Source organism: Homalodisca vitripennis, chromosome 1 (assembly GCF_021130785.1).
Source record: "Homalodisca vitripennis isolate AUS2020 chromosome 1, UT_GWSS_2.1, whole genome shotgun sequence".
Taxonomy (NCBI): domain Eukaryota; kingdom Metazoa; phylum Arthropoda; class Insecta; order Hemiptera; family Cicadellidae; genus Homalodisca; species Homalodisca vitripennis.
In genome coordinates, this window is record NC_060207.1 from 158,098,636 (window position 1) to 158,126,569 (window position 27,934).

The following is a 27,934-nucleotide window of genomic DNA, read 5'->3' on the forward strand; positions in this document are numbered from 1 at the left end:
ATGGTGGCGGCGCTAGAGGAACAGGCAGATACATCCAAGGCCTGGTTGCCGGATGCAAACTGCCTGTTTGCAGTTTTTCCAGATCTAAAATCTGTTGGTATTATTTTTTGTTTGTTATTAGAATCCATAAAGGTCCCACGAGTACCGAGGAAATAAACGGTCCAAAGTTGAGCCAAAGGTTATCTATAAGTTTTACTGTTTTTGTAATATTTGAAAGTTTTATCAAGGAACTGACATCAGGCATCAACAGTCCAGTGTTGGCACAGATCTGAAGGAAATCAAGTCAGTTACAGGTTAGTGTTTATATCGATTTGGCTTTCTCCCTAAAATAGTATATTATACAGAGAGGAAAAGAGAGTGCTATTTGTGAGGAAATAAAGATCATCACGTTTATAAATTTTTACACTTTTAAAGCTAGACTTGCATTCATGTGTCTGTAGAGCAGTGCTATCTATATATGGTACTTACTAACACACTTGTAGTATTAAAAAGTCCATTTATTACAAATGTTTATTTTTAAAGTGTGCTTTACGTATATGTAGGCGTGGCCAAGGGAAATCACTAGGGTAGTTTCGAAGTATTTCATACATTATTAGTGCTATACACTTGTTTCTTCTTTATCTGTTTTGGTTTCCTCCTTCATAATAAATGTAAACAATATTAATGTATTAAATTCTAAAATAAATCAAAACAAACCAAATCTTCAGTGAAGTTGCATAAAAGTTTCAGGGGTTGTATTTTCATTACTACACAAAACATTATTTTTTTACTACTATATCAAATCTTAGTTCATTATTAAAATACTTCAAATTTTCTCTTTAGAAAAGGCATTGTTCAAAATTTATAACAAGTTCACCTGTTACTTTAGAAGTTTTAATAAAATAAACAGACTAGTATACAAGCTCAAAGTAAAAGCTAACAACTTTAAATAAACTCGGTAGATTATATTAATAAAAAAAATTATTCAGGGAAAGTTGTAAATAAGGGATTGTTTTGGTTTTCAAAAGGAATAACTGCTTCAGTGTCCAGGACTTTAGGAAGAGGTGGATGAGATACTACACCTAAATCTTGAAAAAATAACTATTTGTATTTTAAACTATAGAACATTTCTATAAGATATATTTTCAAATTTAAAAAGATTTTTACAAGTAATAAAGCATACCCCAACCTCCCACGTTAGTAGATATGCATACTGTAAGTATCTATAAATAAAAATTAATTGCAAAAAGTGTTGCTAAGGTAATCTCTAGAATTGTCAGACCAATTCGGCTAATTTCTTTTGTTAAAATATTCATAAAAACCCCAGAACAATCTTTTATATAAATATATCTAAAAAATCTAATTTGGTCAAAAAGTGTCAACTTCTGCCTTAATTTTCTATTTAAGGTATTTCACCCCCCCCCCCCCCACCCCCCCCCCCCCCCACCCCCCCCCCCCCCCACCCCCCCCCCCCCCCACCCCCCCCCCCCCCCACCCCCCCCCCCCCCCACCCCCATATGGTGATTGTGAATGTGTTCCTTCCTACCAATGTGATGATAACTGGACAATCAATTGAGAATGGTGAAGGAATTCTTGATATTCACAGGTATAGCATTAGTTGTCAAGTTTTTTGAAACTGCAATTTATTTTTTGTAACAAATTTAGTATGAATACATATTAAAAGTAACCATAACAGATGAATATATAAATACCATGTGAAAATTAATCACTCGGGTAAATACTATCAAAACAAGATCAAACTCCAATACTACACCAGATACAATAAGCGGTCACTATGGAACATTTTCTAATGTTAATTTTTCTCAGATAAATAATAGGTTTTGATTATAGCTGGTAAAAATTTTATAAAGTTTTATAAATAAATTCATTGTGTAATTATGGGTCCTATTGTTCTATTCTAGATGATTTTTGGGATTATTTATGAAGAAAGTATCGATACTTTTAGTTAATAATTTTTTGTTTCTCTGTATGCTTATTCACTCATTGATAATGTATGGATTAAATTGTTTTCAATTCAACTTATTTATATAAAATAATTAGTACCTATTTTGTGCATTGTGTGTCAGTTGTTAAATAATGTGAAATTTTAATATGTGCAGTTACCAAATCTTAATTTTTTAGAATTTAGAATTTATTTTTGTTTTACATTGACTCTCGTAAAGCATGTTATTTATTCTCCCATTACAGGATGAATGGGACCTTGTGAGGACTATATACAAGTTTGACTGCAAGACAGGGAAGACGTTGTTGGGTCACGGACAATCCCATCACTCCCACCCTCTGTTCATAACTGTTCAACACATGTTGGCAGACGCAATCTATCGAGGAGTCAGGTCCTGTTTTTTCAGTATCTTAGTAAGATTTAAGTTTCCCCTTAAAAATTCTAGGGATACAATCTAATCATAATATTAATAACACTTTCACTGCCGCCTTCCTATATTTTGACAACTTTCTTTACACTGCCGGCCCATTTTTATAATCGATTTTTAAATATTATATTAATTTTTTAACTAATTTATAAGAAAACCATAGGACTTACATTTTTTTAAAGCTAAGTTCTTCCTCTTTCTAACACAGGATGCTCATGCAATAAATATTTCAAACAGAAAGTCTTGGTTTGAAAACTTTAAAAAACATAACGTTTTTTGTAAAAAAAATAAAAAGTGGACCACAAAAAACATCACCATGTACTAGTCCTGTAGCATAATAATATATTTTTTATTATTTTTTTTCTAGTATTTAGATTTGTCAAATTTACTAAACACTATAGCTACTCATGTTTACAATTTAATAATTTACTTATGCTGAATTATTTATTTTTACGTGTTGGGAAAGTCATTGAATAATAAAAATAAAAAAATTTAAATAATAAATAAAAAATAAAATAAAACAATAAACTGTTAAATCTTCTGTATATATAACCAATTTTATTTACAAAAACACAAGATTAAATGTTTTTTTTTATTAATAATTTGCTACTCGTTTTGTTAATTGAGTAAAAAATACAATGTCGAACAAAACTTATCTTGCATACTCACAAGAAAGTCCATCAGTAGGTATTAATCGGGCAGATTCCATTATCTGTGTCATCTTGGATATTATAAATCATCACTTTCACTGTCAACTTGTAACTTATGAGTAAGACTCTTCTAGAAACTTGATTGTCTTCATAATACTGTTTTACGATTCATTGTATTATAACTCACAAAAACAATCATAAACAAAACTCGTAAATAGCAAGCATAAAAACAATAAAACGACGCAGACGACGAACTACGGTAGAGCAGAAACGACATACAATAAATAGCCGACGCCCGACGCGAAGCGGGTTAAACAAACCACTTTTTTCTTCCGATGTTACAGATGAGCTGCCCAACATCATCTTCATAGATTATAATTATAGAGTAGGATACAAAAACATCGAATCAGCCCCATGCCATTAGCGGAAATGGACTATTCAATGCGACCGAAGTTTCTTAGTCGGTTTTAAATGAGTCTTTTATTACTGTAAAAGTCGGCGCCGTCTAATGGACGTTTGTCGGGACCCAACGCTGTCTTATAGAACTCCTTGCGACGATCGGTCAAATTACGTTGTTCGGCAGATGAAAGTGTTAACTAGATCATAGTTTGATACATTCACAATAGATGAGGTTTTATATTATTAAAAAAATTATTACAGAGGAAATAAACCTCATTGTCTCCTATAAATTTTATTGAATCTAAGAATGTTATAGTATTCTTGTGCTCGATTTCAATTTTAGAACTCTGTACCCTCCTCGGGGTTCTGAAATTGCCCCTCAGGAATAAAGCAGAATGCAGTGACACCCTTCCCTAGAATTATTTTGGAAAATATTTGTTCTACACAAAAACAGAGAATTCTCCAGCTGCAAAAATGGAAACACCACTCATATTTACAATGTGGTCGAGATATCTATACCAAAGATATATAGTTGCCGGACATAAAAGGGAAGTGCAAATCACAAACATCATCCAAGTTTCTGAAGGAAAAGAAATTGAAAATTACCAAGTACTCCTAAATTATAAATTAATTACAATTTAGTTATTTCTTACACAGTAGATGAATCCATGAAAACTGCTGTGGATGAGGCTGTTGAGGAAAATAAAACCTTAGGTAAGAACGAACGCGACTTAAAAAGTAGGTATTGATGGCACTTGGCAACGGCGTTGGCTTTAGCTCTCTAAACGGAATTGTTACTTGTACAAGTGTTGACACAGGAAAAGTTATGGACATAGAAGTGTTATCTAAATTTTGTAATTGTTTGGACAAACAACAACATGAGGCTATTTGTTCGGCAAATTATCAAGGCTCGAGCGGAGGTATGGAGTCAGCTGGAGCCTTAGCTATTTTTCACCGATCAGTAAATAAGTATAATGTTAGGTACTTAGAGTATTTAGGTGATGGAGATACAAATAGTTTCAAAACTATTGCAGACAGTAAACCTTATGGTGAAGTGGAAATACAGAAACTGGAGTGTATAGGCCCTATTCAAAAGAGAATGGGGTCTAGGCTAAGGAAACTAAAAAGAGACTCAAAAGGCGTAACACTTTCTGATGGCGGCAAACTAGGTGGAAAAGAATAGACTAACAGATGGCATAATTGATCAATTGCAAACCTATTATGGAAATGCTATTAGGAAAAATACTGATAACCTACAGAACATGAAGGCAGCGGTTTGGGCCATATATTTTCATAAACTTTCGACGGACGACAATCCTCAGCAATGGCCTTTGCCCGTCAGGAGAAAATACATGGTTGTAAATACAACAACAAGGCAAAGCACACTAAAGAGCCATATTCTCATAAGAACAGCATTCCTTCCAGCTATAATGTTAGCCTTGAAACCAATCTTTCAGGCTTTAGCAAATCCTGACCTTCTTCGAAAATGTTTACACGGGTAAGACGCAGAAATGTCAATGAAAGCATCAATAATGTCATCTGGTCTAGAGTGCCAAAAAAAGATTTTGTGACATTGAACACACTTGAGTTTGGTGCTTATGATGCTATTTCTACTTTTAATGATGGCAACATAGCAAAATGCAAAATGCTTAGAGCAGTAGGCATTGAACCTTGCAAGAGGACAATTGACGCAATGAAAAGTTTTGACTACGAGCGAGTGGCGACGAGCAAATTGTGCGATAAGTGACTTTCAAAGACAAGCAAGGAGACAAACCAGGAATTTAAAAAGAAGGATTGAGGAGGATTTTGAAGAGGAGCCTGCATATGATCCAGGAATGCACTAATGCTACGGTAAATAAATTGCATGTTTTTTTCTATAATTTTGTTATTGTTTACTCTATTTGTGGCTGGGTATAAGTTCTATTTCATAATTTTTCTCTGTTATTTCTCTTATAAAATGTATTCTAAACTCAAAAATGTTTTGAAATTAATTATATAGCCTAATTAATTTTTTTTTGTATTATCTTTCACTCCGTTATGACTATAGGCCTAACCCGCATCGCGTTACTTTATGATATACAAATTTTCCAATATAGATAATTCTAAATATTAAAAGCATATATAGCCTATTCTATTAATATAAAGATCACATTTAATTATAAAAAACCAATTACATATCATATATAGGTTAAAAATATTATATACATAGCTAAATAGGTCATTATATTCGTTTTTTTTGCGATTTCCCGCAAATTTACTTTTTTACAGTTTTTTGCACACAAAGGTACACGTTTCTCAGAAACTACTTGGACAATCAACTTGAAACTTTTACACACATTTATATAGGTATTTTGGCACCTACTGAGTTTTTTTGAGATGCCTTCCTATTATAATTAGGTACCTAAAAAAAATATTCTAAATTCCAAGTTTTGATATTTCAATATGGGTTTGAAAAAAAAATCATAAAAAATTTATTTTTTAAGATACAAGCACCAAAAAAACTCAGTAGTTGCTTAAATACCTATAAATGTTGTATAAAAAAATTTAGGTTGATTGGTCCATTAGTTTCTGAGATAATGGTACCTATGTTAACATTACAAAGATAGGGGGTACCGCCTCCCCTTAATAAACATAACTTTCACTACTAGCTTTACTTAAGAAACTTTATTTCTAATTACTATAAGATTTTAGGTCTTGTGTTAAGAAATTATTGCATGTGATGTATTTTATGATGGTTTATTATGTTTATGATCACTATTTTGAATATTTTTAACAAATACTAAATAATGTCAAAATTCAAAACTTCAAAAATAAAATATGAAGAACCTTATCTTCTGTTTAGACTATTATACATCACACACTCTTACTTTATGAAATATAAAAACCTTACCATTTTATCTCGTAATTTTTGAGATGAAGTTAATCCAATAGAAAGTACATTCATTCTAGTTACACCTCTGTATCTTAATTATTAAGTACTTGTAACAATGTATGAACGTCAATATCACAATGTTACTCTTGCAGTTTCTCTTCGTATCACGGGAGATGTGGATAGTGAAGCTCAATTCGGAGAGTTTCCATGGATGGTGGCTATTATTAAAAAGGACACTGTCAGTCCAAGTCAGACGCTCAATATTTACCAATGTGGAGGTTCATTGATCCATCCCCCAGGTTGTACTCACAGCTGCCCACTGTGTCGTAGGGTGAGTTCTTTGTGATTAGACACAATTTTGAGATGTGTATTTACTTAATACTTATCTTAATTAATTAAAGGCATGTAATAAAATGAGTCGTATACCAAAAACCAAGTTACATAGAACGTAGAACATGGAATATTTATTGAAAGTAAGTATAAATTGGTCAGTAGTCGGGTAAAGTGGTGGGAGAAGCCGCAAAGCACAAAATTAATTTTTGTTTCTTTTGGGAAAATAACCAACCCTAACAACAACGAAGAAAACAGCATCCCTGAGGCAATAACAACCAATCACACTTTCATTTGTATTTTTATTACTAACACACTAGCTTTGCAGGAAACCCCCATGTCTAGTTAGAAAAAACCAATCAAGATTGATTGTATTACTATACAAACACACTACCACTGCAGTAAGAACCCATGCCAAACTGTGACACTTTTGTATCGTCCCACACCACAATTACATTTGTACATGAACTTTTTATCCACAATAATACACAATCGATACAACAACACTCTTAAATTCACTTTTTGTCGTCACAATCAAACTCTAAACATTCTTTTTCATATAAAAACAACCTAAAGCTTTAAACAATCAATTACACTCATATTCACTTTTTCAAATTCATACCTTTACACTCACTCTTCATCACAATATTAAGACATGCAGAATCAGCACAATCAAATTTCCTTTTTATCACAATCACTCTCACATTCGATTTTCATCACAATCAATAGAGAGATAACACACTCACACTCTGAGCTTTCTTAGCTTCTTTAATCACTCTTTTACTTTCACTCTTTCATAGCTATAACACTCAACAAGAGTTTGATCTTGTACTAGCTAAAGTTAGATTAACTAAGTTTCTCAAAAGCCATGTTTATCACTGATAAAAATGGCTGATAAATTATCAGTGATATTGATTGTTTAATAAGTTACTTCTAAGTGTAAGCATTGTATCTATTAAGAAATGTAAAGTGAATGTTTAGTGGTGGTTTACAAATAAATATATTTATTCGGTGCATGAATATTTTTGTTGCAACATTGTAGACTTTATCAAATAAGCATTTAAGATAATTCTAAATGTGTTCTAATTGTTAACAAAGTCTATTATAATTGTATATTATAATCTTGTACCTTTAATGGTGGTGTTTAAAGATGTTTTTCTCATTTCCTGCCCAACACATTTTTCCTGCAGTTCTTTGTACCACATTATTAATGATGTCTAATAGGAAGACTGGTCTGAGCGTGAGGCTTGGAGAGTGGGATACCCAACACAAGTCAGAGCCCCTTCCAACCCAAAATAGAGTTGTGAAGGATGTTGTCATTCATGAGGGATACTACGGTGGGGCACTTTACAATGATATTGCTCTGCTCTTCCTCGAGATCCCGGCTGATATTGCTGAAAACGTTGCAACCATCTGCTTGCCAGAGCAAGATGAGAACATGGACAACCGTAACTGTGTGGCCAGCGGCTGGGGAAAAGATGTTTTTGGTGAGTCAGGTTAAAAAGTCCCCTAAGCAGAAAGTTAGTTTCTAAATTTAAAATTTTGTTGTTAACATGTCATTTTAAAAATATCTTTCATAAATTAATTTTAGGAATTGAATCATAGCAGAAATGAATTGACATGACTAGTTTTGGCTAATTCTTTTTTGTAACGTATTCCGAGAAATATTGGAAAAGTTACATGGAATATTTTGGTACTCATAAAAAATGGAAATATTTTATGCTTCATAATCCAAATTTAATAACTAATACTAAATAGACGTTAACACTTTCTGCTGAAGTTCAACCAATAGATTAAAACATCTGTTTACATTTTAATTTTATAAAATATTAAGTATCGCCTACAGTGCTAATAATTGTAGTATAATGCAAATAGCAAAGTAAAATCGAATTCACAAATTATACTCCAGGTTGCACCAGAACTAATTAAAAAGATTAATGTTTTCTAAACACTGTTATGAAACCAACTTAAATGAACAAAGCTGTGATTATTTTTACATACGGTACTCGAAACGTGTGGACTTCCTTGACATTGTGATATGGCATTTTAACAGTGGCTCATAGAAAAAAACGAAATGAACACTAACATGCCTCAATGATCCATTATTTCCCAAACTACAGACTGAAAAACAACAAGACTTCTATAATACAAAAGCTTATAAAAAATTGTTATGCAATGTTGCATGACCTTAATAAGAATGTCCTCCTTAGATAGGAAGTAGCTAGTATTCTAGGCCTAATAGACTTTTCAGTCCTATGTATACAAATTATGCATATTTTCTTCTTTGGGATAACAAGGCAATCTCAACTATGACACTGGAAATATTTTAGACCTAAAGTAGATTACAAGAGCCGGAAGTCGATGCTTTTTGACCGAAGTATTATTCTGTATTTTTCTTTGGGGTAACAAAGCAGATTCATAACATACTAATGTAGTTATGGTGGGAATTGTTGATTCAATGTGAATGTCGAGTTTACCTCCAGTTCACCTTCCTCTGAGTGCAGCGACTGAAATCTGCAGATACTGTCACAGAATTGATCATGATAATAATTGTGATACTCTTAACTATGAACACTATAATATCCATATCATAAATGCCTTTACTAAGTTGTATAAGTACTTTGATTTTAAAAATTGTGTGTGATGGGTAAGAGCTAGAGTGTATTTATAAATTTTAATAAATTATAAATCTTATAAATAAAAATGAAATGCAAAATGTGTTGATAAGTTCTAATCTTGAGAATTATTCGACTAATTAGGCTCATTCAGTTTGCAAAGTATTCATTGGAAAGAAGGTGGAAATGAAGGGAAAAATCAAAAAAGTTTCCTATAGTATTTTTAAATTCAGAAAAAATGGTAATATTTATATTTTATAACTCAAATTTAATTGACAATAAACAGTTATTGACATGTTTAGTTGAAGTTCGTTAAATAGGCTAAATAACATCGGTTTACATTTAAATTGTATTACTGTAGTGTAATGGTAACAGCAAATTCAAAGTTAATATCTAAACTTTACTCCAGATTGTACCAGTGACGAATTTAAAACATAGTCTAAGAGCTAGTGGTCGGCTACCTGTATATATTTGACGAGACCTGGGTTTTTGTACAGTGAGGCCCCTGTACCCCCTGTACATGAGATGGGGAGTCACTAAGCTCCAGGTGGCCGACTTGGCGGGCTCTCAGGTAAGACAGGTATCAATTTTTGGGCAATTTCATAAGTATTTGATGACGTCTGCCGTTTTGTAATTTGAAACTATATTATTATTATTATCGGAAAATAACAATGGCAGACCATTATCGTGCGGATTTCATTATCAGATACTATATCAAAATGTAAAAGGATTTTGAGGTTAAGAAAATTCCACAAATTAAAATATAAAGAAATTATTTTAACCGGACGAAACTTATGATTCAGCATATCATAGTAGTTGTGGCAGACCATTATCGCGCGGATTTCATTGCGGCAGACAATTTTGAAAGTGCTCAAAAAAATAAAATTTAGAAAGTAATTGACGAGATCTGCCATTGATATATTTTATTTATTAGGGTCTTAAAAACTTATATTGATCATGGCAGACGTCTATATAGCGGACATACTTTAGTAAAAACGAAAATCTTAGCTACTCCCTGATTAAAAATATTGAAAATTGTATTAAAAATTGTAATGGGTAAAGATCATTAATTGTTGAAATACCCGTTGGGGCAACAATTTTTTTTTGTTGGATGTCAAAATTTGAATTTTATCGCCAAATTTCTTGCGAAGTTTTTCTTCCAAATAAGATGCGTTAAATATTGATGCTGGGTCTGAGCTTTCACTTAATTCTTTAAATATTTCAAGATACTATTTCTGCAAATAACTCAGAAAATAACAAAGTCCTCGTTTTATCACATCATCTTTAACTAAATGACATATTTCTTTATAAACAGTTTCATGTACTTCTCGGGAGATGTGCCATGCAGTACGAACACGACTTTCCACGAGTGATCTATTTTGATACCTAAAATTTTGCCGACAAATTTCATGGTAATGTACTTCAGAGGAGAGAACACTTTCTATTTTTGTTAAAGTTTCTTGGTAAATTGTAGTATCTGGCTTAAAGTTTAATAGGATACTCTTTTTAAATTGATCCTTCTCTGAAGTCCGTAATGGATCAATTTTATATCGAAATTGTTTTTTTTTTTTGTTACAAAAAAAAACACAAATTTGAGTTTGCAGAAGCTACAGTATCGGAAGTTACAATATCGGAAGCTACAGTATTCGAAAATTGAACATTCAATGATTTTGCTGAATCTAAAGATGACCCCTCCTCCAACGAAAGTTCAGCTTCAGCGTCGATTTCATTTTCTGCTTCTTTTGTCTCAAGAATGTTTGCATTGTTTTCAAGGGAATCATGTACACGTGTATCCTCAATTACTGAACTATCAGCTGATGTAGATGTCTGTTCAATTGCAGACAAAGACTTTTTAGACTGTGATAGAACCTTTTTTTCAACATCTGTCGTCAAATACTGCCTTTTTAATGCTGTAAATGTCTTATAACAACTACTATGATATGCTGAATCATAAGTTTCGTCCGGTAAAATAATTTCTTTATATTTTAATTTGTGGAATTTTCTTAACCTCAAAATCCTTTTACATTTTGATATATAGTATCTGATAATGAAATCCGCGCGATAATGGTCTGCCATTGTTATTTTCCGATAATAATAATAATATAGTTTCAAATTACAAAACGGCAGACGTCATCAAATACTTATGAAATTGCCCAAAAATTGATACCTATCTTACCTGAGAGCCCGCCAAGTCGGCCACCTGGAGCTTAGTGACTCCCCATCTCATGTACAGGGGGTACAGGGGCCTCACTGTACAAAAACCCAGGTCTCGTCAAATATATACAGGTAGCCGACCACTAGCTCTTAGACTACAACTAATGCTTTGGAAAATATACTATGCTATAAAACCTACCTTAATGAACAAAGCTGTAAATGTTTCCACAAAAGGTACTAGAAACTGATTGGCTTATATGGCATTGTGATTTGACATTTTTACAGTGGTTTACGGAAAAAAACATAGGAATGACTAATATGTCTCAACGAACCATTCTTTCCCAGACTAAAGTTTGAAAACAACAATATAATGTAAAACCTTATAAACAATGAATTTGATATGTAGCATTAACTTAGTATGAGTTTCCTCCTTATAACGTAAATATAGGGGTTTTGACAGTAATAGGCTCCTCAGTTCTCAGCGATACGTATGTAATGTATATTTCTTCGTTGGGTCAAGGCAACCTCAACTATGGCATTGGATATATATTTAACTGGAAGTCAACGTTTATACAGGCCTAAATAAGTATATTTTCTTGATCGAGACAATAATGCAAACTCAAATGTGGCAGTGTAAATTAATTAAAACGGTTTTTTGGTCACGCCTTTTGACCAAAGGAAGCTATTCAGTCCTATGCATGTATACAACTGTAGCCTGATTACAAAGATGACAAACTAATTTTTTTTCGGAAATTAAGATATTAATGGATTCTAGTACAAAATATCATGGCAAATCCAAAACTAAAGGTTTTGGCGACAAACATGACTAAAACCATGTTAAAACCGCATTACCAAAGAATCGTTTGGTACAAAATCGTCCAGTCCTAAACATGTTGGTGACAGAAACAGCCATCTCCACCAAGCACGAATCAGATGTCTTCATTCTTTCATGTGACCTCACTAATCTTATATTATTATATTTGCCAGAGAAGCCGTGAGTTTCACTTTAGCATTATTGTTTAATATTGTAACGTTTTAATAATAAACTGAAACGCGTTATCACTGTAATATACCAACAGAAGCAATGGAAGGACGTAATGTTAAAGAATCTCCGGGTAGAGCACAACATGGGGACAAAGTTTTTTTATATTGAAATCATAAAACTATATTTAATTATTATACACGTCGGTATTATCAACTAATAGTAATTCATTTGAACAATAACTAAATCATCTGTACCACCTGTATACACATTTTCATATTCTAAAAGCAATTTGTTCTTTATAGAACTTATGTAACTTCTTTTAAATAATAATAATTATATATATAGTTAACTTTAGAAAACTAAACAAAATAAAACTTGACAATGATTTACTGTGTCTTTCTCGGTTTCAAAAGATTTTTCTTTTGTTGTTAAGTTTTGTTTATTATTTAAATAAAATTTTTCCTATAATCTTAATTATATCTTATAATTTTATTGCTTGATTAATGGTTACGGTTCCTTTATTATTTATGACATTACATAACAAACAATTTCTATTAATTTTAAAAATGTGACTTTAATGTAGTATTTTAGATACATTGATATCGATTGATAGTTCTGTTATTCGATATATAAAGTATCGATGATTGTAAGCGATATAAAAACCAGGTTCGATTATTGCACTCCATATGAATCTCCATATGAAAGTATTTCAAATTGGAAAAGAGCAAAACTGAAGACTGAAGTTAGTATTGATCATAAAATAACATTCAATAAACAGAGTAGAAGTGTGTAGGAAATCGTTTATTGGAATTTTGAGCATTACAAAACATAGAGTTAAAGGGGTTTCACACAATTTAAAAAACATGGATGACTAAACCCTCTTGAAACTTGAGGTGGTTACAGGAAAGGTAACATTTATCACAAGAAAAGTTGATTCAGTCATAGATTTTATAAAGCAGTTTAAAGGCACAGAATCACATTACAGCAGAGCAAAGAGTACACTACTCGCTTTTATCTTGATTCCAGCCTGTCTATATCTAAAATGTGGAATATGTTTCAAGGATCAGTTCCTGGAGACTTAAAGTCTTTTATCAATACATATTTGTTGTTAATGAGTTTTTAAATTTTTGATTTGGCTAGATTTAACATAAATTTTAAAAGTTCATCAACAGGCTTAATGTGTCTGCTTTAAAAAAAAAAATAAAGTTGAAAAAATAAAGAGATCTGGCAAAAATTTAAAATGGAGTTAAATTTACACAATACTCTTTTTAAGTTTTAAACCCTTTTTAAGAAAGAGGAAACTAATGTCCTATGATATGCAAAAACTATGCCTCTGCGAAAGCTCCCAAATCAAAACAAGTACTATTCAAGGCAGTTATATTGTTATAATTTGATAGTTTTTTTTCCTAGTGGAGCTAAAGCTTCATAAAAAGAAAATTTATCAATTTACTCCTGGGCCAAGAACAAAATGAAAAAGTCCTGAAATGAAATAGCCTCTGCGGTATTAGAAGAATTTCAGTTCAGATCTAAATCTGCTTACTTTGAAGCAAAAGGCACCTTAAGGCTCTTTATGGTCCAAGCCAAAATAAAAACATTATTATATTGACATAGCTGCAAAGGACAAACACTTACACACAAAAGTGGAGCTTGTGTTCCTTGTTATTAGGCATTTATATATGACAAGTGAGTTTTTTGGCAGAATAGAAAGAAATGTAAAGAATAAGAGGCACAAATAATTGTGCAGCTTGAAGAGTATCATTCACAGTTTAGTAAGCATAGAACAGTAAAACTATGAAAAGACTGGACCAACCGAGACTGAAAGGCAGAAGCTAAAACTTTTGTTAAAGACCCAAACAATCTTCATTTCAAGAATTTACAAGTCAAAAAGTTACTTTTGACCAAGAATCCAAAGTTACTTACTGTCAGTGGTGAACAATACAGCTTCTAAATAAACCAAAGTTTAAGTGGTATAAAACATAATATTGGAGTCAATGTGAATCCATTAAAAATGTATGAGATCTATTACAAAAACATTAAGGAGAAAAATGGAGAGAAATAAAAATGTGAAGTGGTATAGCGAAGCTATAAACGATAATGAAATAGTCGTGAAGATTGAATAATGCAGACTGTGAAGAGATGGAAGTAAGTCAATCAAGTTGTACTGCTGGACCCTGAGCCAAAGTTGTAAGACTCAGCTATTGACAGCTAATTACATAATTATTAACTAGTAAAACTAGTTTGATTTTGTGTTTGTTTTTGCATAAAGAAATTTCTTTTGGACAATTAAACCGGTACCTTACTCACTTTATATATATACATACATTAAATTGTATAAATGGCAATAGCCTTATTTAATTTCAATAAACATTGAATCACAAAAAGTACTTGCTCCGCCAGGAGTCGAACCCGGATCTCTCACTTGCCGAGTGAATGTGCTACCATTACACCACAGAGGGCTCACTTTTTCCGATTCAATTATTTTGTATTTGGCCGTATCTGTCACATATGCGTTTAAATAAACAAACTAACGTATGATCGGAAGACCAAATAACTGTCAAACGACTTTTATTTACATTAAATTGTATAAATGGCAATAGCCTTATTTAATTTCAATAAACATTGAATCACAAAAAGTACTTATATATATATATATATATATATATATATATATATATATATATATATATATATATATATATATATATGACAAGTTTTTAGCTATTAAATTAATATTTTTACTTTTTGGTTTTTAAGCTGTAAAATATTAGTGTAGGACTAGCCCTGACACATAACTGATATTTTATTACTGATTTAAAATAACAGTAAAACCGCCAGCAGCAGTTTTGATGCCAAAAACGACCATCTCCACATGTTGGTTACAAACACGGCCACCTCCATGTTTCAATGTTCAATATTTTTGTAGTATAATAAATAACATAAAAAACACTATTCTATAATGATCTCTGATTAATTGTTAATTTAAAACAAAAAAGTCAACAGTAGCACTTGGAAGTTTTTCGCCTGTCCTAAAAGTTTTCATAAATGGAGTTGGCCATCTTTGTAATAAGGCTACAGATATATTTTCTTCATAGGGACTAAAAGATAATCTCAAATATGGCACATGAATCTTAGATCTGATATTTATATGACAAGGGCTAGAAGAAAATGCTTACAGTCAGAGTAAGTTTCCCAAACTCATGTATTTGTATTTTATTGATCGGGGTAACAAGGCAAACTCAGATGTGGCATTGGAAATATACTTAATTCAAACAAGAAATACTCATACATGTGCAAATAAAGATCAGTTTCTTATACTCGAATCCTCTTCACCACGAACACTGAAATACTATGTACTTGATGTATGCCTACTTGCATTTGAAAAATGTCGTAGGGTTCCATCATATTACTTCATAAGTGCATTTACCAATTAGGCTAAGCACTTCAATTTTGAAATTTGTGCAGGCATTGATTTTCATTATAAAAACTTCATTCTAGCTTCATATTCCATACTTTATTCTTTAATAAATTCCCCTTACTTGTATCATAAGGTTTTCCAATATCTTTACACTATTTTGACATTTTAGTAATATGGGAATAAATTCTAGGCAAGGAAGGAAAGAATCAGGTAATTCTGAAGAAGGTAGATTTGCCGATCGTTCGAAGAGATCAGTGTCTCGAGTCTCTGCGCCAGACTAGACTGGGGCGACACTTCAAACTGCATGAATCATTTATCTGTGCAGGAGGCATTGTAGGCAAGGACACCTGCAAGGTTGGTTCCTAACTAATAAAAGTATCTAAATATAAAATATAGCTGTTTAATTATTTAAATAAAATTTAGGTTGTCATTATTCAAAGCCTTCAAATAGTATTACTAATTTTGACATTAGATATTAATTTGTGTTCTAGGGTGATGGAGGCAGCCCCCTAGCATGTCCCTCTCGTGATAACCCAGCAGTATATGTCCAGGCTGGTATTGTAGCTTGGGGTATTGGCTGTGGTACAGACACACCAGGTGTTTACGCAGATGTTAGCCATTTCCGCAACTGGATTGATAACAAACTGAGCATATTCGACATAGACGTTGAGTAAGCACAGAAAAATTAATGTTATAATCTAATAATAAATTCAAAACTTCTAATTGACTAGATTTAACGGTTAGAGTACGATAAGCGGACCTGATTTTTATATCAATATTGACAACCGATATTACTTACTTATAACTATCAATATAAAATTAAACTGATATTGATCTTGAACGATAGTCAAATTGTATAAATGCTTCTTCATATAATAAACATATCATTTTTTACAGACAGTCAAAAGCTCGTGGAGAACCGTGAAACAAAGTTTAAAAAGTCGCTTATCAGCAGACATGATTGCAGATCATCTCTGTGTTTGTACAGAAAAGAGAAGTATGGTTTTCTAGAGAGGATGCTTTCAATAACTTCTTGAAAGTGGTTGATCATTCCTACCCAGGAGAAAACATACAAATAGTTAGCATATTTCGTATTTTCTGTTTTTCATGTTTGTTTTATTGTTATCATTTTGTTATTATTTATGTCTTTTTCCTATTTTCAGTTCTAGTTACTTGTTTGATCGTTATAGCTCCTTTATTATTTATGTGACTGTCACTATGTGTATAATATTAATTATTTAAATTTCAAATATGGTTGTTATTATGAATATGAAAATGTTTATATTATAGATAGTCTCATATTCCATACAGGGTTTGTCCGGAAAGTAATAGGACTGATTTTCTTTCGCCGAGACTGTACTTCGGAGCGTGCGCGCACTGACTGGATTCGGTAGAGGGCGTTCCTACATAACGAACAAGCGGCTGGTCAGTTGTCTCCGAGCACCTGAAGAGTCAGAACAGGCATTTTCACGTGACGTGTTTCTGTGAGTGGTGCAAGCTGAAAATGCAGCGTTCGTTAGAGAAGAGGTACACAATTAGATTCAGTGTGAAACTCGGTAAATCTGCGAAAGAGACATTTGATATAATCAAGCAGGCTTACCCAGATGTTGCTTTAGCAAGAAGTGGTGTGTTTCGGTGTCACCAGGCCTTTTTGGAGGGCCGGGAAGAGCTCGCTGATGAAGACCGTGCTGGAAGACCTTCGACTTCGACAAACACCGACAATGTGACTCGTGTGCGCAAAGTTTTGAACTCAGACCGTCGACTAAGTATTCGTTTAATTGCCCAGATGTTACATTTACCGAAATCTGTCGTTCATGATATTGAGACGGAGCATTTGAACATGCGCAAAGTGTGTGCGAAGATGGTCCCAAAAGTGCTCACTGGCGACCAGAAATTGCGGCTCACACACCCGCCTTTCTTGTGAACAGCTACCTGACCAAGGCCGGCATCCCAACTCTTCCACAGCCGCCCTACAGCCCAGATGTGGCCCCCCTAGACTTTTTTTTGTTTTCTCGCCTGAAAAGGCAAGCATTTTGAGACGACAGAGGGGATCCAAGCAGCTTGTACCGCGGCTCTCAAGGCTATTCTGGAGAATGCCTTCTGTGACGCCTTCAATGCTTGGAAATCGCGTTGGCAGCGCAGCATCGATTCAGAAGGAGCCTATTTTTAAAGTTTTTAAAGAATTGTAACGATTTGCTCAATACATTTTTTTTAATGGACTCAGTCCTATTACTTTCCGGACAAACCCTGTATATGAATATTACGTATCGATGATTATACTAATCAATATAAAAACCGGATCCGCTTATTTTACTCTATCCTCTTCAATTGACTATTTGTTTTTTCTTAATAGAATTGCACAATCAGACTAATCAGTAGAATGCCAGTTTGTCCTGCTACTAGATCTATACATGACACTTCTTTACTAAATTTAAATCCCATAATTGTTGAGCAGAGCTGGGTTTTAATGTAAACTAAACGGTACCACATAACAACACAAACTTTCCCCTACTTCCACATTTCCTAAAAAAAAATCATTCCTAGAAAATATTTCTAGAACATAAGTCTTAGCCGATAATCTTTTATGTTACTAGTCTTAAATAATAATTAAGTATATCTGATTTGATGACAACGCTTTTTTATCCTGACAATGGCATAAAATTCTTCTTCTAAAAGACCACCTATTTCCATGCACTTAACCCGTAAGGCCCTTTTGCACACCCTGGTAGTATACCATGATGCCAGTTTACAGTTTCAGCAGTTCTATAAACTGCCAAAAACAACCAATCTGGTCCTTCTGGGGAAATTCACAGCCTTTCTCCAGACTACCAAAAATGGCGTAGCGCTCCATTGCTATTGCAGGATAATCAAAGAGCAATTGTTCAGCACTTTCCTCCTGCCCGTAACACTATCTACAGAGCGGATCCTCCTGGGAAATACCGACTCTGTTTCCCTAGGGGACCATATCACGTAATTAGACCTACAACCTGGAAGGCACCAATCTACCTAAGGAGAGGAAATCAGACGCTACCCTGGTGGAAGGCTGCTATAGGACTAATCTACTCATCCTCAGACCCTGATGCAGTCCCTACCTTCTCTCATGTTCAGTGTGAACACACTTTGACAGCCCCAAATTATTCACATCTAGGAATATCACATGGTTGAGGCTCCATCATGTTGGATGCTGAGTCCAAGTTGGCCAGGGCATTAACTTTGTTCCCAGAGACCTCATGACCAGCAAACCAACAAACAGACACATTGTTGATTCTGCCAAGGGAAGATATTACTTGACAGTAATCCTTAGCGTGCTTGCGAAAATACAAGAGTCCAACACCTTTAATACTGCCTGGCTATATGTGAAAAAAACTCCTAGTCTTACTCCTAGATCGCAGACGAAGATTCTCACGAGCACATACCATAATGACTGTGACTTCTGCTTGAAAACTTTGGGAATTCCATAGGGACCACCAGCTCCCTGTATGGTCTCACTGCCACAGCCCGTTTCACTTTTTGTTTTAGAGTCATCCATAAACCATTCAAGCTCTGCTGTTGGAAGAGGTTTCTTTAACTCTAACCAAGATTCCCCAGAAGCAAGAACGCAACTATAAGAAAAATTTTAGTCGTCAAGACAACAGGTATTTTCCCATAGTGGACAGAAAGTACCTAAGGCAATTGCAGTCACCCGCTCACTGATTACCATCCAGCTCCATTTTGTTCCTTGAAAAGTTCTTGACCAGTTTCAATGTAGAGAACGATCTTTCAGCAGTACATGTTAGTAATACTGAATTATTGAAATAATAATAATTGTTTGACAAAAATTGAAAATTTTGGAGGGGTTCAGAGCACTTGGATCACCTTGCTGGCTACGTTCCTTGAAAAGTTCTTGACCAGTTTCAATGTAGAGAACGATCTTTCAGCAGTACATGTTAGTAATACTGAATTATTGAAATAATAATAATTGTTTGACAAAAATTGAAAATTTTGGAGGGGTTCAGAGCACTTGGATCACCTTGCTGGCTACGTCTTTGCTTAAAAGGTATCACAACCCTAAAAGGTTTGTCGAAGGAACATTTTTGAGACATCTGATCAGATATCATGTGAAAAACATTCCCCTTAATTAAGATGCTAATTTTGCAATCCTCATTTGCAGTCCCAGACTGACCAAATCTCTGCTTACTTAAGACATTAGGCAGTCCTCCTGGCTGTAGCCTGAATGATAATGTCCAGAGGGTAAGGTTGATACAGCAGTTTAGAACTCCACCTCGTGTTCTTGGATAGCCTTCAGTGATAGCAAGGTAAGCTGTCCTTTTGATGCTGACTAGACTAGCTTGCCGTCCTGACCTCCGTTTTTTGTCTCCAGATGACCTATTATTGCTATTATTTGGTACTCTCTTACTATTTGATTTACAACCACTTCAATAATATTTATTTAATTAAAATACTGGAATAAATATAATTTTATAATAACAAATGTTACTTAGAATGATTGTTTTTTTCATTGGAGCTCTTCAATCCCACTCAAATTGTCCTCCTTTTCTGGGTCACTGTCACTAATGTCTGTATCCGAACCAACTGATATAATAAGGGATTCTATAATATTGTTAATCTGGGGTTCTGCGGCTGCATAGTCCTTTTCAATTTTCTCTACGTGCTTGCACTTTACTGGCCACTCTTCTGCACCCATATCTTGTCTTCGCATAGAGCTTTAGTTTGAGGCTTAGTAAAATATGTATTTCACATAGCCACATAACTTTTGACTTCGGCCCAAATTAACTCATTGGGATTGAGATCTGGGTGGTAGGGCGGAAGTCGTAAGATGTCATGACCCTCTAGTTGAATAGTTTCGTCCAAGGTGTACCGGACATGCTGCTAGTGTTTATATAGCTGCACAAGTTTGTAGAGTTCAGGTAAAAACATATCATCGCAGAATGGTATTCCATTTTATGAAAGCCACACCTTCATATCTTGCTTCCTACTTTTTGAAGTAGGAGCTTTTGCAATTTGTATGTTGTGGTAGGGCGACACGACTACCAGTACTGAATTTGGTTCCAAATTCGGTAACACTTTTTGCTTTATCCACTTCATAAATATGTCCCCATTCACGTTGTCATGGTAGTCTCCACTATGGTTGCTTGCTTTCCAACAGGCAAAAGCACTATGGGCACGAACCCTTTCTCTCCACCCACACTCCAGTTGCTGCAGCAGTTCTTTGGCGAGCCTTTGACAACGGAATTTTAACAGTTTGATGGTCTGCCTCTTCCTTCATAAATGTATAAACATTACTTACAATTTCGCGAGCTGACTATGAATAGTGACCTTTGAATTTTGACTTTAACTCAACGACTCAAAGCGAAGCACAAGCTACCACCACACTCAGTACTGTCACAAAACAACAAAACAGGCTGATTTTAGCGAGTGTGATGAGTTATTATTAATTAATTAATATTATTATTATTTAACCCATGAGTCACAGGAAATGTTTTCGGGACACAGCGCATAACTGTAGCGCGCCACCCCTCTCACCTATCACCACACACTCAAGGTCACGCGCACAGCTAAAGTCCTCGAACTGTATCCAAGACCTATCATGTGTCTGCATTGGATCAAGGACCATTTTCCTCCAGCGATATCACTCTCCAGACGGGATTCCCAATTCAGAGCCCTATCAAGGATGACGACCAGGTACTTGACTTTAGACTTTGAACTCAATGGAAGAGCCTTTCAATAAGAATGGACCAATATCTTCTAAATGATTCCTTCTTGACCACGGCAGTCTTGGTGGGTTGATACTAAGGCCCATCCCATCACACCAAAAATATCAACTTCACCATCAACCCTATTTCATCAACTTCATTCTCACAACTCCTTTGGGGATTAAATTGTATGGTAGTGATTTGGATTAAGGCCATTATCAAATCATTATAACTGATACTTTGGTGGAATAATTGTATTTTTTGTATTTCTTAGATACTTAAGAGATAACGATGGAGAAACATTATAACATGTCATAAAACTACTAATAAAACATTCCATTATTCAAAAAACTATTTTATACAATATAGTGCATAGTTGCTGAATATAGTAATATTAAAATGTATGTGTTGGTGCAGCCAGGGCTGCCCAGAGACTTTTTTCCCTGAGGCAGAGTATTCTGTATTAAAACCTGTTTAAAAGTTTCATTATCATAGTTTGCATCAATACTACTCTACACAAAAGATTTTTTCCTTAATTTTTTACCTCAATCTTACACAATATCTGTAAAGTTAGTTTTCAAAGTAAAATCCTTTTGTGTAAACATGAGAACTAATGAACTTAATTTTTTATTTAGAAGAGTTGTTCTCTTAGCATTGTTGGCTCTGTTTAAAACTGAAAATTTCCTTTCTGAAATGCAATTGGTTACAGGCTAGGTCTAAAACATCCTAATTGTAATTTCAAGACTTGGAAACATACCTAATACATTGTTTTCTTTAATGTAGGAATACACTTTAGGTAAGTCTTGGAATCATTCAAGTTCAACATATATTTCAAAATGTAAACACTCAGTTACAATATCTAGACTAATATCTTCAGAGTACACCAAGCAAAGTTTCAAAGCAGTGTTCTTAACTTCTGATGAACAAGTCAGTAGAAGAGGTAATACTTTAAATCTAAAAGCTACAATTTGATATGCCTCTTTCTTTCATGCCAAGCTAACAAGTGAGTCCATTATCTCAAAGAACACATTACATTTTACATTTGTTTTGTCATTTAGGTTTGCTTCAATCCCATGTGTTCCATTTGCAAATATTTTTTGTTTTCTTATTCTTGAGTCGGTAGAAATATCACATCCACTAATTTTCAAAGCAGATTTGCTCATAGACATCAACCTCATCTCTTTTCACTTTGAGGAATCCTTCCAAGGTCTTCAATTGTTTTACTCCTACCTCAAGATCTTCACACTGCAATCTTTTAGAACACTTATTAACTCTTTCCAAAAAAAGGTCTCTAACACAACTAAAAAAATTGGTTTGGAAATTCTGAAAATTGGTTTCTAGGTTTCATGCCTAAAGTCTACAAGCAGGTTCTACATTGGAGTCTACATAGATGCCTCGATGACTCTCGCATTTCTTCATAAACTTTTTTTTAAAGGAGAAGCCGATCTCCTTTTATGCCTTATTCTGCTCTTCCTCATGGGCTACTGGCCTGTGTGAGGATCTTATCAAACAGAATAAGGGGGAGAGTCGATACAGTACAAGGTCGATGGTATTGATAAAAAGTGCAACTGTCACAGAAAGTATTCGAACCTACGCTATCTCTAACTCAGACTCAAAGTCCAACGTCTTAGACCACTCGACCATTGGCACTCCCACTTTTACTAAGGCTTGGACAGCGTTATCCAATTCCTGCCCAAAGCCAAAAAACTACTGTAAAAGGGCAGCATTCTGCAGCAGCCGGATCAACAAGATTTAGTGAATGTGGTATGTATTCATGGTATTCATTCAAGAGACTTGCTTTATTCGAGCTGGAAGACCTGAGTAAGGTCCTGACAGGTAAGAAACATTGACATAATTTTGGCCACTGCAATTCATGCTATTGATTTAAAAACTCTTAAGACAGCCAACTATAGCCATCTGTATATCGTTAAGATCATGCATGTTGCAGCTGGAAAGATGACACCAATGGTCCTAGATCCATGATCCACTCCAAACGTTAAATCAGTGCAGACAGTTCCGTCATATAAAATTTTCCAGTCATCTAAAATCAATTTGGAACAAATCACATGTAAGTAAAAATATGTAACTAGTTATGAGTGTAATTGAATAAAATTTTAGAGATTATAAACATTGAATGAATAATTCAAAATTAGTACATTATTGTTACAATTATGTTATTATATTCTTAAAGAATACTTATATGATTGGTGTAATATAACAAAAATTAATGTTTTAAATAATTCCTTCAAGAGGAAACATAACAATAAAATTTCTTTTTACACTAAAATGTAAAAAGTAAAATTGTACTTGATTAAAAAAATTATTAATCCTAATAAAATAATTTTAAATGTTTACCCTTATGTTTTATTTACAGAGATATAAATACAAGGTTATGGTACATCTAGCTAAAAACTTCCAAAATTGTAGCTGGTCCAGGCCTGGTCACCGAACAAAGTAATAACTGGACATCATGTGATCTGAGTATACATCACGATTTGCACGTATGAATCAGTTTTATCGTTGTAATGTAACTAGTTGTTTCTATTATTATAAATAAAATATTTTTGTCATGAATCACTGTAAAATTTATTACGAATACAATCCAAACTCTAAAATAATATGTGGTACAATTAAGACAGATACGCTACACACCAGTCATAGACAAACAAACATTAACTCAGACTATTTAAAAATTGAAAAATTAATAAAGCATGATAGACAGTTAATATTGTCAACAAAAAGGAATTTATTACTTGGAATAGTGTATATAAAATAAAATACTCAGAATAATTGATTAGCATTTATTAGTTCCACTATTGATTTGTTACTTTATTTGTGTAGAAACTTGAGACTGGACATGCATGGTGTGACCAAACTTGCATTGTCAGTCATTTGTTATCCTATTTTACCATTTCAAAAATTGTTCAATTTCTTACTAAATATTCTTTAAAGCATTATTTTTGTAATCTTTCATTAAACTAGGTGCTTTTAAAGATAATTTAAGACAAGGCATAAGTTTAAGTGGTGACAATGTCGAAATTTAATTTGCAATTAAAATGTAACAATAGCCACACAGTACATGATCAACAATAAGAAGTAATGATAACTAAATTGCTACTAAACAACCTTAAAGTAAAATCATATAAAATTAAAATTAAAACAACATCAAATAATACTGTGACTAATTAATTAATCCTGTCCACACAAGGATATTACGCGTACTAAGGTTTAATTAAACTTTTATTATTAGTTTAAAATTGTATATTTTAATACAAATATGTAGAGACAGAGAGACAAAACTAATTTAAAAATAAAAAATATGTACACATAGACCGATGGTAAAGGAAAAGAGATAGACCTTTCTTTAGTTGTTGGCTCTCTTGGTTCATGAAACAATATCCTAAAGTTTGTAGTGGAAATTTTGAATTATCGTATATAGGTTACATTATCTTACATAAATTAAGATCTTATGACAATGCATTTAAATTTATCAAATTTTTTAACATTTGTTTAATCGCTATTCTACTCTACATAGCTAGATAATATTTGTTGCTATGTAATATTTTAGATAACATTTTATTAACTCTGTTATAAAACAAAAAGATTGATGCATACTGTCATAGGATCTGTATTTATGTAAGAAAAAGTATACTGCTATTTAATTGGAAATAATTTGATATATGTATTCCTAGGTGACTTTGCTTGAAATTTCCAGTTTACACCTGTATGTTTGGTACCTTACAAACCACCAAAATCAAGTGATTTTTTAATAATTACATGGTTAGATTAATGTTATAATATAGAGGAAACAATAAGTTTGCCAATTTATGACTTTGTTATTTAAAATTTTAAAAATAATACTTGTAAATGTATAAAACGAAATTATGGCCACAAATGGAATCCTGTCATGACAGTTAGTGCTGGTAGCGCAAAAGACAGGAGTTAATTGGTGAGGGAGGTTCCAGTTGAAAAATTTATGTTGAATGTAATGTAACTATAAACATCCAATGATGCGATCTATCTACGCCGAATCTTAAAAGAATAAAAAGCAATACAGCAATACTTCATTATAGTGGACAGATCTGTGGAGGTCAAGAGGACCTGTTATTGGTGCAACTAGCATCATGAACCACAGAGGTGTGAAGATAATGGACCACAGGCTTATTTATTGTAATATAATCTGTAAAAAGGAGAGAAAGACCGAACTTTGTTACTTATAGAAATTACTCTAAGTTCGATGGCGACAGAGCTGATAATACCACTGAGTTAAACTGTAAGGCATAGAGGTCAAAGAAAAATGTTTTAAATGAAAATATGACTTCTAGTAAAGACCATAAGGATTGTTGAACTACTTGAAGCAGTGGGATATAGTTAATAACAAAAGCTAATGATATTTTAACACCATTTGAATATAAATCAGATCAATATATACTTTGTTGAGATGGGAAGTCATAATAAAGCTAGTCAAGCCGCTATACTTTCTTTCAAAGATACAGAAAGAAACCATTCAATGAATAAGTTATTTCTTTAGCTCTAACAAAAGAGGTTGTAAAATCAGCAGTGAATGGTAAAGCCTAGAGCAATAGTCGGTAATCAAATATTAATTCAAATGATAAAAGCCTAGAGTCCGTATACCCTGGGGGTTATTACCCTTGATTATAGATCCTTCTGAGGATCCATAATCAAGGCTATTACACATCTCATCAATGAACCTTTTTCCAGAGGATAATTCTCCAGGCTGAGAAATGAGTAGTGGTATTTTTTGCCCTGTTTCAAAGGGAACGGCCCAAAAAATGTTCATAAATTAAGAATATTATACTCAATATTATCTGCAGTTTTAAAGATTGTAGAACAAAATTGACACTGACCAATGTTTGAAGGAAAAGAAAATTTTGCCTAAAATGCAATCAGATTTTTGAAAAGACCACAGCACCTGTACTTTTTACTTGCTAAAATCTTTTCATACACACCACAAGAAATCTCATTCAAACATACAATTTGCAAACTTACCTATATCCATTTATTCACCAATTATTCCCACTTCCAGCGATGAATAAAGTCAATCTTTTTAATTGGTAGTCTCTCAATCATATGCCAAAAACTCGTCAACATTATAAAATGTTTGTGACACTAAAAAGCGTTTCAAACGATTTTTAACACCTTGAACGTTGGAGTGTTTTTAATTGAATCTGGTAATTTATTGACAAAATGAATACCTGCTTGTGAAGGCAAGCTTTCATAAACCTCCGTTCTGTGTCTACCAGTTCGGTAATTATCTCTGCCTCTAGTCCCATACACATTTATGACTCGGCCATTCGTCATGGCACATTTAGACATACAAAACAGAATTGTTTTCAAGATGTAGAGACTGGGCAGCGTCAACAGTTGCAAATTTTTTAAGGCTTCCTTGCACAACTCTCTAAATTTCAACGTAGCGATAATGCGGATCGCTTGTTTTTGCAGCTTGAACACTCTCAGGAATTGATTGCTTGCACTAGCTCCCCCAACACCAGCCTGTAAGTGAGATAGGGGTAAATCAAGCCATAATACACCATCATCAGAATCTGACTCTGGCAGTATTTGGCTAGAGACCTCAAAACATAAATGCCTGAGCCAATTTGGAGCAAACATGGTCGATGTGATCATTCCAAGTCAACCCTCGATCTAGGTATATTCCTATGAATTTCGAACAGTACACTTCTTCCAGCATGGTGTCAGCCAATATAACAGTTGGCTTGTCATGACTATCTATTGATCTTAAAGCAAAATTTATAAAATTGGACTTTGCAGAATTTGTTTTAAGATTGAAGCTGTTTTGAGATCTGGACAATTTGAGTTGTGGCTTAGAAATGATCTGAGCCACGGGAGAGGCACACCTCGGATGCCATAAGATTCAAGTTTGTCAAGCATTGTAACATGGTCAACGCAGTCGAATGCTTTCGATAAGTCTAGGAACACACTCAATGTGGGATCCCAACGTTCTAGCCCCTCTACAACCATGTCGACAACATTTACAGCTATGTCTATTGTCGACTTACCCTTCCTAAAGCCAAACTGGTCTTCAGATAGCTGGTTGTGCTTATTCAAAAATTGAAGAATTCTTGTCAAGAAAAGTTTTTCAAATATTTTGCTTATAACTGGCAAAATTGATACAGGCCAGTAATTTTGTGGAGATTGGGGATTGCTTGAAAATTGGGGTTACTTTTGTGGTTTTGAGGAGTGAGGGAAAAACTCCATGTTCAAAAGAAAAATTTACTAATTGGGTTAATGGTCTCACAATATGCTTTAAACACTTTTTACGAGCCACATCAACATTAAATTTAAATCATTTGATTTTTTGACTGGGAGCTGCTGAATTATTTTTTCAAGCTCAAGTGATGGCCAGAATCAGCGAGGTTTGGCTGTAAGCAACAAAGTGAAGGCTTGAAAGTTACCTCAGATTCTTCGATCAT

The 27,934-nt window shown here is 33.7% G+C and overlaps 1 protein-coding gene across 1 annotated transcript; it reads left to right on the forward strand.

Moving 5' to 3' along the window:
* LOC124353771 (phenoloxidase-activating factor 2-like) lies at window positions 1-24,056 on the forward strand. Its single transcript, XM_046803774.1, is given in 8 exon segments — window positions 1-97; window positions 6,443-6,579; window positions 6,581-6,621; window positions 7,845-8,107; window positions 15,980-16,143; window positions 16,281-16,459; window positions 23,431-23,550; window positions 23,857-24,056. Coding segments are annotated over 7 exon segments (933 nt in total). The 3' UTR covers window positions 23,483-23,550; window positions 23,857-24,056.
* The last annotated feature ends 3,878 nt before the right edge of the window (window positions 24,057-27,934 follow it).